The sequence below is a fragment of the Chelonia mydas genome, chromosome 6 (assembly GCF_015237465.2).
Source record: "Chelonia mydas isolate rCheMyd1 chromosome 6, rCheMyd1.pri.v2, whole genome shotgun sequence".
NCBI lineage: Eukaryota > Metazoa > Chordata > Testudines > Cheloniidae > Chelonia > Chelonia mydas.
In genome coordinates, this window is record NC_051246.2 from 13,269,217 (window position 1) to 13,286,009 (window position 16,793).

General features: G+C 44.2%; 1 protein-coding gene across 1 annotated transcript in view; it reads left to right on the forward strand.

The window, feature by feature from the left end:
* The first annotated feature begins 1,308 nt into the window (after positions 1-1,308).
* LOC102932092 (zinc finger protein 646) overlaps positions 1,309-16,793 on the forward strand; it is a 32,182-nt gene continuing 16,697 nt past the window's right edge. Inside the window, exons 1-4 of the mRNA XM_043548407.1 lie at positions 1,309-1,509; positions 2,586-3,521; positions 5,175-5,397; positions 14,909-14,959. Of these exons, the coding sequence (XP_043404342.1) occupies positions 2,697-3,521; positions 5,175-5,397; positions 14,909-14,959 (1,099 nt within the window). The 5' untranslated portion in view covers positions 1,309-1,509; positions 2,586-2,696. The remainder of the gene's footprint in view (positions 1,510-2,585; positions 3,522-5,174; positions 5,398-14,908; positions 14,960-16,793) is intronic.

Here is a 16,793-nt window from a genome sequence, read left to right on the forward strand (position 1 = left end):
CTGGGGCTGCCCTGACCAGGGACAGAGACTTTTGGGTCATTGGACTTTTGGGACTTTGGGTGATTTGGGGTTGCTGGACTCAAGAACCAAAGGGAAAGGGCATGCCCCAATTTGCTTGGGGTGGATTTTTTTGCTCATGGGTTGTGTTATGAATCCTGTTGGTGGTGTTTCCCCAACATAATGCCACATTGTTTTTCTCTGTTATTAAAAGGCTTTTTGCTACACTCAGACTATGTGCTTGCGAGAGGGGAAGTATTGCCTCTTGGAGGCGCCCAGCGGGGGTGGTATATATTTGTCCCAGGTCACTGGGTGGGGGCTCGAGCCGGTTTGCATTGTGTTATTGGAATGGATCCCCTAGATATTGAGCCCGGCCCTTGTTGCTGCCAACTCTGACGGGCAGAAGGGTTACACTAACATGGCTGCTACTCTGAAACAGTGACTGAGATCAGCACTCGTTGTGCCAGGTGTTGTACAGATATCCTGTGACAGAATATCCCGTTCCTGAAGAGCATACACATTAAATAGACCAGATAGATAAAGAATGGGAAGGGAAACAGTGGCACAGAGAGAGGAAATGAGGAACTCGGTTACAGAGCTAGAAACAGAAGTCAGGTTTCCCAGATCTTTGTCTAGCACCACTACCCACCAAGCCACTCTGCCTCTGCCCAATTGCCTCTTCTGCTCCTCTTCCTTTTAGACAAGTCACTCAATCTCTGAGCCTGAGATCTCCATTATGTGGTTTAGATTAGGCAGGTCAGATTAGATAATCCAGTGATCACTCCTGGCTTTAGAATCCATACATCTGTAAAATGGGAGCAATACGCTCTTTCTCCCACCCTTTGCCTCTCTAGTCTATTTAGTTTACAAACACTTCAACCCAGGGACTGTCTCTCCCTGAATGTCTGTGCAGCGCCTGCTGGCACAATAATCTCAGTCACTGTGTGTCTGTGCAGCATCCCCCAATTACCGCAGAACATGAGGATTTGAAGTTAAATGTCTCCGTGCCAGACTGGTCCTGTGGCATTACAGTGAGGGGCTATTCTAGTCTATTCTATTCTATCCCGGGGGGGGGCTCTGACAGGACACTCAGACTCACCACTGTATTACAGTATTGTGTGAGGGGATGGTCTGTCAGGCTTCCTCACAAGAGGCTGCAGCTGTTGCCGAGGGGGAGTGCTGGAAATTCAATACTCCCACATGATCCAATCCCAATTAGGGGCTGGCCGTCAAGGCAGGGGAGGGATTCGCCCGGACTGACAGCAAGCCCAGCCAGTCCTGGTTTTGCAGAGGTGGGATTAACCCTTCTCCAGCATCCTTGTCACTTCCTAGGTAGGACCAGCCCCTCAGCATCGTCTAGGGCTCCCCCGCTCAGGGACACCCCCTCCCAGTGTCCCAGCTCCCCAACACCTGCGGGCTCCGGGGTGGGGGGGATTCAGTAGTTGCTGGATACATAGAGAGAACAGGGCAGACGGAGGCGCTGGATCGGAAGAACAGGAGCCCCAGCCCCAGGTAAGTCCCCACTGCAGGAGCCACAAGGGAGAAGGACTGCCGCCTCCTGCCCTGCTCGATGGGGAATCCTCCATCACCCCGATGCTCAGGGGGACGTGCCCATTCAGGACATGTCCCCCCGGCGGGGGCTTTTCTCTTTGCAGCTCCCTCTGGGACCTGAGGAACAAGAACCCCCACCGCAAGAGATGGGGGGGAGGGAGGGTCAAGGAGGGATCTGTCTGTGCTGAGGGGGGCAGGGAGGGACCTGTCTGTGCTGAGGGTGACAGTGAGCTGGGGGTACAAGTCGTGGGTCTTGCCCTCACTACATTTACTGCAGGGGGCTCTAGTATTTAGGTCACCAAACACTTTTCCTTACAAAAAATTCTTGCAACTTTTTCTTTGAGAAGCTCCCATTCCTCTGCTCTCTGCAGCAGGCTGGAGAAGTGCCTCTTCTTTGTCCCATGAAATTCTGTTCAGATTTGGCTGAGTTTTAGGGTTACCAGATAGCAACTGTGAAAAAACGGGACGGGGTTGGGGGGTAATAGGCACCTGTATAAGAAAAAGTCCCCAAAAACGGGACTGTCCCTTTAAAAATGGGACACCTGGTCACCCTACTGAGTTATAAACTGCTAAAAATTGCCATTTCCCTCCTCTTGATTTTGTTCCTCAGGAAAACGTCAGCAGCTTGCCAAAATAATAGCTGAACACCGAAACGTTGTAAGGCTGGCCTCTCAATGACCCAGTAGCAGCAGGTACTGTACTGGGAATGTCTGTATTAAAATAAAAAATATTTGGAAATTACGTACAAAAATCTCTGTTAAAAGAACATTGTTTAGGTCGCAAAGTCAAGCAGCACCCATAAGTTAGGAAATGGTAGATTCACGGTTGCCTGCTTTATTCATCTGCATTAATTTAATTAGATAGTTTCATCCTATTCTTTTCTACAGGACACACTCAGGGCACCAGAGGGATGCACCAGTGGGCAGAGTTAATGCTGAATGGGCAGATCTTGGAATGTCCTAATATTCAAGTGGTTGGCTTTGCAACCTAAATACCGTACTTTTAATGTAGTGTTTCATATGGATCTTTTGCTGCAGGCTGCGAAGGAGGAGGCTGGATGCTCCCGACAGGTTCCACACATGTTTATTGAGATTGGCGTCTGAGAGTCCAGGCCCTAGCTCGAAGTGCAGCCGCTCCGGAGACAGACCATGGCCACAGACCTGGGTACAAGTGCAGATTTGGGTCTCCAATTACAGGTGCCTTTAGAGCAGGGGGTGCAGCCCCCAGTAAAAAGGGAGGAACAAGACACACCAGGCCCCGAGCCAGGGCAGGGAGTGGAGCAAGGAGAGACCCTTCCCTTTGTTGTCTGCTCTGGGACCATCGGGGAATTATTGAGATGGGCGGCTCCACAACAGTCCAGGCCTCAGAGGCAGGACGAGCCGCCCCAGCGCTGGGAAGTCCAGTGGCAGGAGGTGCTGCAGGCCCTATGGACCCCTCCTGAAGTTGTGCCGGCCCCGGTGACGCTACAGCTACCTGAGCTGGCACCAGGGGACGATATCGAGGCCTATCTGGCCAACTTCGAGCATGTGGCTAATGCCTGCCAGTGGCCGAGAGGAGAGTGGGTAACGCGACTCGTGCCAGCACTCAGCGGAAAAGCCCGACAGGCCTACAGCAGCCTGGAGGCTAGAGACAGCAGAGACTATGGGAAGGTGAAAGCTGCCATCCTGCAAGGGGAGGACGCCCGCCTGGAGACGCGGCGCCGGTGCTTCAGGCAATTCCGCTACCAAGAGGCCGAGGGGCCCCGGGAGGCTTACAGCCGCCTCCAGGAACTCTGCCATCGCTGGCTGGAGCCGCAGAGCCGCACCAAGGAGCAGATCCTGGAGCTGCTGATCCTGGAGCAGTTCCTGACCATCCTGCCAGAGGAAATGCAGAACTGGGTCTGGGAACGTGGCCCAGAGAACTGCGCCCAAGCGGTGGCCCTGGCAGAGGGGTTCCAACTGAGACAGCCAGAGGCTGGATTATGGGAGCAGCAGGTAAGAATATTTTAATTTGATAATCCCAGTGGAGACTGGTGGGGAGGGAAAGAAGAGGCCAAATATATAGACAGGCTCCAGATGGGACTGGATGCTCACAGACCAGATTGCTGTGCTGTAAACTCAGCATCCAGTCCTCCTCCCTAGAGCAAGCAGAGAGCAAAGGCTGTTCCTATTAGGCGGGGAGTGATGGCTGGATGTAGGAGCTGGTACTGAAGGGCTGCAAGATTCTCTTTGGTTCATGATCAGAGCTAGAGGAAGAAAGGGATCAGGCATACCTTTGAAAGGAGAAGAATAAGAAGGGATATCATAGAGGCATTGAACTGGGATCTTTTATTCACCCTGTCTCCTATTACATGAATAAGGGGATGGCAAGCCACTAGGCATAAAGCAAAATGTAAAATTTCAAGTCCATTTCCACACAACACAATATGCTATTTGAAGCCTAGAATGGAGCAGGGTACAACAAATGGATTGGATATATTTATGGATAGAAGGACTTTCCAGGATTATACTACAGGTTGTACCTCTTTAATCTGGACTTCCCTTGTCCAGCAACATCCGTGGTCCAGCATCCTCTACGACCCCGTGGGTGCTCCGGGGCTGGAGCACTCACAGGGAAAAGCCAGCATCCCCAGGCTTAGAAACTCCTCCCCCGCCCTCCCAGAGCTTCTGGAGCACCGCAAACAGCTGATTTGCTGCTTTCAAGCTCAGGGAGGGAGGGAGAGGAGCGGGGAAAGGGTGGTGCTCAGGGGACGAAGCGAAGCAGCTGTGAAGCCCTGTGTCCGGGGGCCAGTAGGGCATCCTGGCCGCTGGGAGTGCTCCCGGGCTCCATTGCCGGCTGCGGGTCTCCACTCTGGGCCCCTGGCTGCAGGGCTCTGCAGCTGCCCCGCTTCTTCCCCGGAGCGCCACCCTGTCTCTGCTCTGTCAGTGCCAGCCCCTCTGCTGCCGCCGGAGCACAGACCCACGGCTGGCAGCAGCAGAGGGGCCGGCATTGACCTGACCCCCCCGGCCCAGCAAGTTCTCTGGTTCGGGACCAGTCAGGTCCCGAGGATGCCGGGCCAGCAAGGTACAACCTGTAGTATATATCCAACTTCACCTACCTCAGCTGACCTCTAGATATTGGGGATCAGGAGCGATCTTTCCTGGGGAGAAGATTTCCCCATAATGATGGGGTCCTTACACCTCTTTCTCAAGCGTCTGGTGCTGGCCACTGTCAGAGATGAGATACTGGGCTAGATGGACCACTGGTCTGATCCAGTCTGGCAGTTCCTGGGTTCCTAATTTCACAAGCCTCTGACAATCTGTTTGTCTGACCTGGCAGAACCTGGTTGTGTGGGCATCACTTCATTTAGCTTATTACTATTCTTATTATTAATTGGCTTTTTGACATGGTGCCTCAGACCCTGCACAGAGTGTGTTCAAGGGGCATTCTCTTCCTTATGCTCCTGTGTTACTGTAAGGGTCTCTGTTTTGTTACTTGCCCTCCACAGTGTCCCCTGCTGAGCCTGGAAATCTAGCTTGGGTCTGTGGTCCCTTCCACCATCTCTGTGTTTCTTGAGGATGTTCCCCGAAGGCTCCCCTCTCAGACTCCACTCTCCCCTGTGGGTTCCAGGGACCAGCTACACTGTGATGTCTTTGGCTCATCCTCAGGTCACGGTGCGTGTGAAGGTTGAGGAAGTGACTTCGGAGAAGATTGCTTCCCCTGAGGCATTATGGGATGCTCCCGGCTCGCAGCCAGAGCAGCTGCAGCCCCATCACGAATGTGTATCCCAGGAGGAGGTGGGACGAGCTGAGACCCCAGGACACCAGTATGAACCACTCTGTGTCCCCAAAGAGGAGCCCCCGATCCTCCAGGAAATAGATAATAAGCCAGGTATGGGGAAGGTGCGGGGCTGAGGGGGCAGCAGAGAGGTGAGCACCCAGGGCTGAACATTTGCGGGGACTAGGGAGTACTGGCTTGCTTGGGGGTGGGGAGCGATGGAATATGAAAACCCCCGTCCACTTCCAGTGTTGGAGAGAAATACAGGTGATATTCAGAATACAAACTGAAATTTATAGAAAAAAAAATTTCAAAACAGATTTTTATCCCCTTTTTCTGTCCAGATTTTTTAATGAAAAAAATATAAACAAAATATTTCTAATTGAAAAATTTCACTGTGCTTTTTTTTCTTAAAAAAATGAAGGGGAAAGTGAAAAGTTTTGAATGAAACTGTTGTTTTTCCTTCAACATTTTTCACATACACCCCTCCCCAAATCTTTGACCAGCAGCTTTTCATATGTTGTTAGATGCCAGTTGGGGCAAAGATATCTGGAAGTTTTTAAGAACAAGTTAAAGACCAGTCGGGAATCATTTAGGATACTTAATCCTGTCTCTGTGCATGGGGATGAACTAGATGGCCTCTTGAGGTCCCTTTCAGCCCTATATTTCTATGATTCTATATGGGGAGTTTTCTCTGACAACTGTGTGGGAACTGGATTATATTCCTGCCTCTGCCATGCAGTTCTATATGATGTTGGGCAAGCCACTTAAATCGAACTTTTCACAGGCTTCCCTAACATGGGTCAGCTGATTCAAGTCCCTCTCACCTTGGGATTACATTGCAGTGTAGACACACTCTGTGTGTTCCTCATTTTCCGGGTGCCCAACTGGGAGCCTGGAGTCTGATTTGCAGAAGTGCTGTGCACCACAAATGTGACTGAGGTCAAAGGAAGCTCTGCTTTGAACAGATATGGTGCTGTGTAATACTAAGTACTCTGAAAAATCAGGTTTTCAGCACCTCTGATTGGGCATGCAAAATTAGAAGACATTTTTGACAATTTTGGCTTTCGTCTCTGTGTTTCAGTTCCCCGTGTATAAATGGCATAATAACTCCATATCCCACAGGGTTGTTGTGAAGATAAATTCATTGACGTTGGTAAAGAACTAAGATACTACGATGACAGCAGCATTGAAAAGCCCATGAGGAATCATTAATTTTGTATTCAGTGCATGGTTTGAATGGTGTGCAGTGAATAACGCATGGGACCACATGATCAATGTGGAGGATAAAAAGGGTTGTTGAATAGCTACCATTCAATGAACTCTGTCCATCCTGTGCTCTGAATGAGGAAAAAACAGTTTGTGATCATGTAATTAACGACTATAATAATGCATATGCACAAGGAAGCTGAAATAAGGTTCCATGGGCAAGATTAATTCTGGTATTCCCAACCTTTGAGTGTTCATCTTTGCAACCTTAACACTGTGTTTACATAGCGGTTTTGAATGTAATATGGAAGTCCCTGGAAAGTCACATACACATTAATCAAGCTCAGAGCTCCAGTCCTCTGCATCTTATTTGCTCCTGCTTATCTCCCCCTCTCATGGCTGCTCCTTCATTTTCTCCCTTTCCCAAGCCCCAGGCTCATATCCCCCACAATTCATCTCTGCCCCCTCTCCCCTATTCCTCACTCCTCTGGAGATTTGTGGGAATAATTGTGATTTTTAAGAAATCCTGGAACACCAAGCTTTTTTCCAGTCCTCTGGAACTCCCCAGTGTCAAACCAATATTTAAAAGTGTATCTCTAGGTCACTTAGCCTGATATCAATACTGGGGAAGATCACAGAGCAGCTGCTATGGGATACAATCAATAAAGAACTAATGCCTGTGAGTCAGTTTTGTGGTTTTGCGGAAAATAGGTCTTGTCAAATAAACCTGATGTCACTTTTTGATGAGATCACAAGTTTGGTTGACAAAGGTAACTCTCTTGACATGATGTACTGAGACTTCTGTAAGGCATTTGACTTAGCACCACACAGCGTTCTGATTAAACAATTAGCACCATACAAAACCAGGGCACCCATATTAAATGGAGTGAAAACTGGCTAGTTGTTAGATCTCAGAAAGTAATTGTAAGTTAGGATTCCTCATGTGCATGTGGGTGTTTATTTTTTTGGTGGGGTCCTGCAGAGCTCTGTTCTTGGCCTAATGATATTCAGTATTTTTATCAGTGATCTGGAAAGAAATACAAAATCATTGGTAGTAAAATTTGCAGATGACACAAAAATTAGGTGGAGTGGCAAATAACAATGGGGTCAAGCCATTTATACATAGCAATCTGGATTGGTTTATTTGAACACCATGCATGTGTATACAGCCAAATACATGATCACGCATCTAGGAATGAAAAATGTAGGTTACATTCACTGGATGGGGATAGTATCCTGGAATGCAGCGACACTGAAAAGGACTTAGGGGTCATGATAGGTAAACAAATGAACATGAGCTCCCAGTGCAATAGTGTAGCTAGGAGGCTGAATGTGGCCTTCATATGTATAAGCAGGAGAATATGAAGTAGGACCAGGAAAGGGATGTTGCTTCTGTGTATGGCATTAGTGAGACCATTACTGGATACTGTGTGTCAGTTTTGGTGTCCACACTTCACACAGGACTTTGACAAACTGGAAAGGATTCAGAAAAGAACTACAAGAACAAGTGTAAGAAAAGGAATACAAGATTGTAAGAATTATTTGAGGTCTGGAAAATGTCTTACAGTGGGAGGTTCAAGAAGCTTGATCTGTTTTTTTTATTACACTGTTGATAAATTGTATAGTCAATTTCTTGACTATACTTTGGCTTGTTATTGTGTTATGAAATATACTCCCGAGACCAAATATTACATGTCAGGCTGGTTTATCAATATGGTACAGGAAAAAGGTACTATGTGATACCAGTTTCTGAAGATCAGTCCCATGCAGCGAAGTTACACAGGTGTCCTCCTAGAGTTACACCCCTAAAGTCATTCTTTTGTACCCTACTTTTTTACCAGTAAAAGACATCACATACGTCATTTGAAACTGGATTTAATTAATCAGCTTTCTACCTTGTTTGGTTTTGATACCAGATTTACTCCTTTATCTTTTGTTCTGAACCCATGTCTTTCTAGGGTGACCAGACAGCAAATGTGACAAATCAGGACAAGGGGTGGGGGGTAATAGGAGCCTATATAAGAAAAAGACCCAAAAATCGGGACTGTCCCTATAAAATTGGGACATCTGGTCACCCTATGTCTTTCAGGTCACGATGCACCATTATTTTTGTTTTGAGCACATGCATTCCAAGTACTAAGGGATTTGAAAGCACCTCCTAGGTTTGTGTGTAACTCCTTTCCTACCATCATGAAGATGTAATCATCTGTCTGGATACTGACGGTTTTTCTATCTACTCAAGCCAAGGTTTACTTCAGCTAATTCAAGGTGTTAGGGATACTTAGCATAAGTGTACAAGATTATGGTATAGGTCAGTTTAGGCTATATCATTGTTACAATATTTGTGCTTAATGGTGCTTAATACATTACATGATGTATATTTATACACTAGGCAGCATGTATTAATCAATAACATAAAAAAACCTATGTTAAAAGAACATTAAAATTACAAAGTCCAGCAGCAAAAGTTAGGAAATGCTGAAATTAAGGTTGCCTGTTCAAGGGTGTCAAGGGACTCCACCAATCTAGGGAAGCAAGTAGCTAAGGAGAACTGAGGTAATGACTCAAGGCAACATTTCCCCTCCAAAATAAGGAGAATTTATGGCACTTTAAAAGGGTGGGAAACCCCCAAATCTGAAAGAGCTTTGCTATTCATATCAAATATGAATATTGGATAATTAAACAGAAAATAGCAGTCTGAGGAGATGTCACATAACTGATTGATATGTAGAGGGGCACAGTCTAAGGGGACTTTATATTGATATTTAATTATTGGGGGGATCTGAGGAATCTGATCAATGTTTGGTCATTACTTAGAGAAAAGCACATTGGGATTTTCTATTGATATTCAAGAATTAGACAAAAATGGCAAAACCTGAGAGGGAAATTGAGATTTTCCATAAGTACTGGATAATTAGATGGGGGAGGGAAGGGGTAAAATCCCAGGGGATTTATATTAATAATTTATTAATTTAAATTAATAGTATATTTCTATTAATGCTTTTGGACCTTTGTCACATAATAAGTCTTATATTTGAAAGATATGTCAACTAAGGGCAATTGTTTCCCTCTAAAACCAGAAGTTAAAAAGGGGGATATAGAAAAGTGGTAAAATATGAGGAGACTGTACATCCGTTTGATAATTAGAGAAAGTGAGGGTTTGTTCCCAACCAAACATTTGCACAGGCAGCCAGGAGCACAGGGCAAAATGGCTTTGACAGGAGAAGGGTGGGGAGGATGGAGCAGGAAAACGGTTGGGAGGGACAGCAGCATGTAAAGGGCCGCTGTTTGGCAGTTGGGAGATGAGGCCAGAAGATTCCATGACAGTTGGGAGACGGAAGCAGTGGGGAAAGGGCAGTTGTTTGGCAGTTGGGAGATGAGGCTGGAAGGTTCCATGACAGTTGGGAGAGGGAAGCGGTGGTGGAAGGGCAGTTGTTTGGCAACTGGGAGATGAGGATGGAAGGTTCTGTGACAGTTAGGAGAGGGCAGCAATGAGGGAACAGCAGCAACGCCAGTCAAGATGTTTTTACACCAATGCAAGGAGCCTGGGTAACAAAATGAAGGAACTAGAACTATTGGTGCAGGAAGAGAAACCAGATATTATAGGGATAACAGAAACATGATGGACTAGTAGTCATGACTGGAGTACAGGGATTGAAGGGTATGGGCTGTTCAGGAAAGACAGAAATGATGACAAACGTGGTGGAGTAGCATTGTATGCTAATTATGAGGTAGACTGTAAAGAAATTAGAAGTGATGGAATGGATAAGAAAGTTAGTTTGGGCCAAAATCACTTTGGGGAAGAAAGCTACTAAAGTTTTCCCTGAGATAGTACTTGGAGTGTGTTACAGACCCCGGGATCTGATTTGGATATAGAGAGAGACCTTTTAATGGTTTTAATTAAATAAATACTACTGGGCATTGTATGATTATGGGAGACTTTAACTTCCCAGAACTAGATTGAAGGACAAGTGCTACTAATAATAGTAGAGCCCGGGTTTTCCTGGATGTGATAACTGACAGATTTCTCCACCAAATAATTGCTGAAGCCGCAAGAGGTGATGCCATTTTTAATTTGGTATTGGTGAGTACTGAGGACCTCAAAGAACTGGTTGTAGAGGACAATCTGGGTTTGACTGATCATGAGCTAATTCAGTTTAAACTAAAAGGAAGGATAAACAAAAATAGAACTGCAACTAGGGTCCTTAATTTCAAAAGGGCAAACCTTAAAAAATTAAGCTAATTAGTTAGGGAAGTGGGCTGGACTGCAGAACTCAAGGATCTGAAGATGGAGAAGGCTTAGAATTACTTTAAGTGAAAGTTACAGAAATTATCTGAAGCCTGCACCCCAAGTAAGGGAAAAAAAATCATAGGGAAAGGTTGCAGACCAACCTGGATGAGCAAGCATCTCAAGAGAAAGCAGAAAGTCTACAAGAAATGGAAGATGGGATTGATCAGCAAGGAGAGCTATCTCTTGGAGGTCAGAAAGTGTAGGGATAAAGTGAGAACTGCTGAAAGCCAATCAGAGCTGGACGTTGCAAATGGAATTAAAACCAATAGTAAAAAGGTTCTACAGCCATATAAAGAAAAAGAAAACAAGGAAAGAAGATGTGGGAGGGCTGAACACGAAGGATGGGTGGAAATTAAGGATAATCTAGGCATGGCCCAACAACCCAAACAAATGCTTTGCCTCAGGTTTTAATGAGGCTAACGAAGAGCTTGGGGGTAGTGACAGGGTTGCTAATGGAATAAGGATATAGAAGTAAAAATTATCACATCCGAGGTGGAAGTCAGACTCAAACAGCTTAATGGGACTAAATCAAGGAGCCTGGATAATTGCCATCCAAGAATATTAAAGAAACTGGCACATGAAATTGCTAGCCCAATAGCAAGGATTTGTAATGAACCTGTAAACTCGGGGGTGGTACCCTATGACTGGAGAATTGCAAATATAGTATTTATTTTTAAGAAAGGGAAAAAACGGTGATCCGGGAAACTACAGGCCTGTTAGTTTGACCTCAGTTGTATGCAAGGTCTTGGAACAAATTTTGAAAGAGAAAGTAGTTAAGCAGATAGAGCTTAAAGGTAGTTGGGATAAAATACACCATGGTTTTACAAAGGGTAGATCATGCCAGACTGACCTGATCTCTTTGAGAAGATAACTGATTTTTTAGACAAAGGACATGCAATAGATTTAATCTACCTGGATTTCAGTAAGGCGTTGATATAGTTCCACATGGGAAATTATTAGTTAAATTGGAGAAGATGGGGATTACTATGAGAACTGAAAGGTGGATAAGGAACTGGTTAAAGGGGAGACTACAGTGGGTCATACTGAAAGGTGAACTGTGAGGCTGGAGGGAGGTTACTAATGGAGTTCCTATGGGATTGGTCTTGGGACCAATCTTATTTAACATTTTTATTACTGACCTTGGCACAAAAATTGGGAGTGAGCTAATAAAATTTGCAGATGACTCAAAATTGAGAGGTATTACCAATAGGAAGAAGAACTAGAATATAATACAAGAAGATCTGGATGATCTTGAAAATGGGAGTAAAAGAAATGGGATGGAATTTAATAGTGCAAAGTCATGGATTTAGGGACTAACAACAAGAAATTTTACTAAACTGGGAACGTATCAGCTGGAAGTGACAGAAGAGGAGAAAGACCTAGTTGTGTTGGTTGATCACATGATGACTATGAGCCACCAATGTGATGTGGCCGTGAAAAAGCTAATGCGGTGTTAGGATGCATCAGGCGAGGTATTTGCAGTAGAGACAGGGAAGTACCATCATACAAGGCACTGGTGAGACATTATCTGGAATACTGTGTGCAGTTCTGGTCTCTCGTGTTTAAGAAAGATGAATTCAGACTGGAACAGGTGCAGAGAATGGATACTAGGATGATCCGAGGAATGGAAAATCTATCTTATGAGAGGAGACTCAAAGAGTTTAACCTAACCAAAAGAACGCTGAGGGGAGATATGATTGCTCTCTATAAATACATCAGAGGGATAAATACCAGGGAGAGAGAGAAGTTACAGAAGAACCTCAGGGTTACAAACACCTCGGGAACAGAGGTTGTTTGTAACTCTGAAATGTTCATATCTCTGTAATGTTCGTAAACCTGAACAAAACATTATGGTGGTTTTTTCAAAAGTCTACAACTGAACATTGACTTATTGCAGCTTTGAAACTTTATTATGCAGAAGAAAAAGGCTGCCTTAACCATCTTAATTTAAATGAAACAAGCACAGAAAGAGTTTACTTACTTGTCAAATCTTTTTTTTAAACTTTCCCTTTATTTTTTTAGTAGTTTACATTTAACACAGTTCTGTACTGTACAGTATTGGCTTCTTTTTTGGGTCTCTACTGCTTGATTGCCTACTTCCAGTTTCAAATGAGCTGAGTGGTTGACTGGTCAGTTCATAACTCTGGTGTTCATAACTCTGAGGTTCTAGTGTATTTAAGTTAAGTGCCACAAGAATACAATGTGGACACAAGAACAAATGGATATAAACTGGCCATCGACAAGTTTTGGCTTGAAGTTAAGTGAAGCTTTCTAACCATCAGAGGGAGCCTTCCAGAGGGAGCAGTGGGGGCAAAAAATCTAACTGGCTTCAATACTGAGCTTGATAATTTGGAGGAGGAATTGGTATGATGAGACTGCCGACAATGGCATGTAGGCAATCTGCAACTGCTAGCAGCAAATATCCCCAATGGCAGTGATGGGACACTAGATTGGAAGGGCTCTAAGCTATTCCGGAGAATTCTTTCCCTGGTGTCTGGTTGGTGGATCTTACCCACATGCTCAGGGTCTAACTGATCATCATATTTGGGGTTGGGAAGGAATTTTCCTCTGGATCAGATTAGCAGAGACCCTGGGGTTTTGTTTTTGTTTTTTGACTTCCTCTGCAGCATGGGTCACAGGTCACTTGCAGGTTTAAACTAGTGTAAATGGTGAATTCTCTGTAACTTGAAGTCTTTAAACCCTGATTTGAGGCCTTCAGTAACACAGCCAGAGGTTAAGGTTCTATTACAGGAGAAGCCGGGGGAGGTTCTGTGGCCTACAACGTACAGGAAGTCAGACTAGAGGGAGATTTCTATCAATATTCAAAAATTAGAGAGAAATGAAAAAATCTGAGGGGAAAATTAAGATTTTCCAACAATCATTGATACTTAGAGGAAAAGGGGATGAAATCACTCTCCACCTGATCTCCTATGTCCCCATGGAGATTTCAGTCAATAGCTAGACAGTCCCTATCCCATCCCCTGCCACCGTGGCTTGGCCCTGTCATTGATATAGGCAATAAGGAGTCCTGTGCTTTGAGAGAGGTGTATTTCGGGGGTGGGGGGAGTGCATTGTACAATCATAGAAATGTAGGGTTGGAAGGGACCTTAAAAGTTCCGGAGAGTTCTCTGGCAGTTGGGAGGGGATATCAGAGGGGGATGGGTGAGTGAATGGCAGGTGGAGGTGGGGAGCTAGGTTGGGTTGTTGGGGTCTGGGGAGCAGCTAGGATGGATTAAATTGGGGCTGGGCAGACTCATCAGGGCTTCTTTACACTTGAAAGTTAATTGGGATTAAGACAGGGAGTGACTTGAAAATCTATTCCAGAATAACTCTTTCTGTGGACACTGTTACGCCAGAGAAGAGTGCCTCCTTGTTCCTGTTTAGCTTAAGCCATTTTCAAAGGTGAATTGGACTATAGAGGGTCAAGGTACTCTTTTTCTGGAATAAGAGTATTCCACAGAAAGTATTCTGGAATAACTCCTTGGGTAGCCAATCCCTCCTCAGGGACACCTGCTTTCCCTTTCTCTTCCTGTGACCCTCCCTCGAAGATAAGAGAAAAAGTTGATCCTTAGGGAGTTTAAGCCCCTCTGCCCCCACTTTGGGATAATTAAATCAGAGCAACAGTTTCCCTCAAGAACAGAGGGGATTTTATCTCCTTCAGTAATTAGAGAGGGAAAATGTGAATTTTGAGATTTTCCTATCAATATTTAATAATTAGACAATGAGAGGAATTTGAGGGGATTTTAGGATCAGTATTTCATTATGAGGAAAAAACATCAACGTCTGCGGGATTTATATCACTATTCAAAAATTAGAGAGGAAAAGTTAAAACCCAAGTGAGCAGCAGTTGCTCAAATCAAGCTCCCAGATTACAAGGGAGGCATCCACAGCATCTGATGTAGGAAACTAAGCCCCCAACATGCTGACTAGAGATTCACATGCACAGAGATTCAATATAGGAATCACAGGGTGAAATTCTCTGGCCTGGGTTATGCAGGCGGACAGACCAGATAATCATAACAGTCACTCCAAACCTTAAAATCAATTAACCTGTAATTTGTCCTCATGCATACGCATGATGATACGCTCTTTAATTACATTGTTGCATACTGTTTTTTTCCACAGGCCCCCTGCCTCATTCAGAGCACATGATGGATGGTGAACACAGGATGATGGGTAGGTTAATATTTCTTTTTATCCTTCACCTTCAGAGTGGGGCTTCAGACATTATTCACTGCACACCATCCAAACCCTGCATTGAATACAGAATTATTAATTTCCTCATGGACTTCTTTATGCTGCTTTCATCATATATCTTAGTTTTTTACAAACATTAATGAATTTCTCTTCATAAACCCCTGTGAGGTGAAATAGTATTATCCCCACTTTAGATCTATGGAATGAAGGTCAAAGTTATCAAAAAGTCTCTACCAAATTTGGGTTTCAAATTTGAGATTGCCAGGCCCAGATTACTTAGCATTTTTATAGCATTGGATATTATCAAAGCACAGCTATTGATCTAAGTTACAACTGAGTGCTCAGCACATCTGCAGCTCTGACCCCTGGTGACTCAGGTTGGGGACCCAGAAAATGAGAAACGCACAATGGCCACCTGTGAAAATTTGGTTTAGTGACTTGCCTAGCATCACATAGGAACTCTATGGCAGAGGCAAGAACAGAATCTATTTCTCTAGGGCAGCATTTAACTGCCTCAACCAAGAGACCTCTTCCTTCAATCCCTTGCCTCAATCTCTGTACACCTTCCGACTTCAGCGACAAATGAGCCAACTGTCGTACAGCCGCCTTTGTTACAAAACCCTGACTCATCCCCACGGCACAGACCATCCTATGCACTAAAGGAGACAGGGGTCCTGTGGAAAAAAGTGTATGTGATCATGTAATTAAAGACTGTATTATAATTAAGCTTGGCAGAATTTGATTTTCATTTTTTTTATAATGTAGACAGATAACATCAGTTTGTTTTTAAGCATTTTTTTGTTTTTATTGATTTAAATTTTCAAAGCTACAGGAAATTATGAGGGAATCAGACAACTTGGGCAGGAGGCAATAATTATTAAATGACAATAGACACAAAGATTCAAAAAGTTAAAGCTTATAACAGTTAAAATACAAATTATCCACATGTCAAAATACACAAAGTAGGGCTGTTGATTAATCGCAGTTGACTCACGCAATTAACTCAAAAAAATTAATCACGATTAAATGCAGTTTTAATCACACTGTTAAACGATAGAATACCAATTGAAATGTATTAAATAGTTTGGATGTTTTTTTATATTTTCAAATATATTGATTTCAGTTACTACAAAGTGTACAGTGCTCACTTTATATTATTTTTATTACAGAGATTTTCACTGTAAAAATGATAAACAAAAAAATTAATATTTTTCAGTTCACCTCATACAAGTACCATAGTGCAATCTCTTTATCGTGAAAGCGCAACTTACAAATGTAGACTTTTTTTTGTTATATAGCTGCACTCAAAAACAAAAGAATGTAAAACTTTAAAGCCTGAACGTTCATTCAGTCCTACTTCTTGTTCAGCAAATCATTTAGACAAGTTTGTTTATATTTACGGGAAATAATGCTGCCCGCTTCTTATTTACAGTGTCACCTGAAAGTGAGAACAGACATTCACATGGCATTGTTGTAGCCAGGATTGCAAGATATTTATGTGCCAGATGTGCTAAAGATTCATATGTCCCTTCATGTTTCAACCACCATTCCAGAGGACATGCATCCATGCTGATTATGGGTTCTTCCTGATAACGATCCAAAGCAGTGCAGACCAACACATGTTCATTTTCATCATCTGAGTCAGATGCCACCAGCAGAAGGTTGATTTTCTTTTTTGGTGGTTCGGGTTCTGTAGTTTCCGCATCGGAGTGTTGCTCTTTTAAGACTTCTGAAAGCATGCTCCAAACCCCGTCCCTCTCATGTTTTAGAAGGCTCTTCAGATTCTTAAACCTTGGGTCAAGTGCTGTAGCTA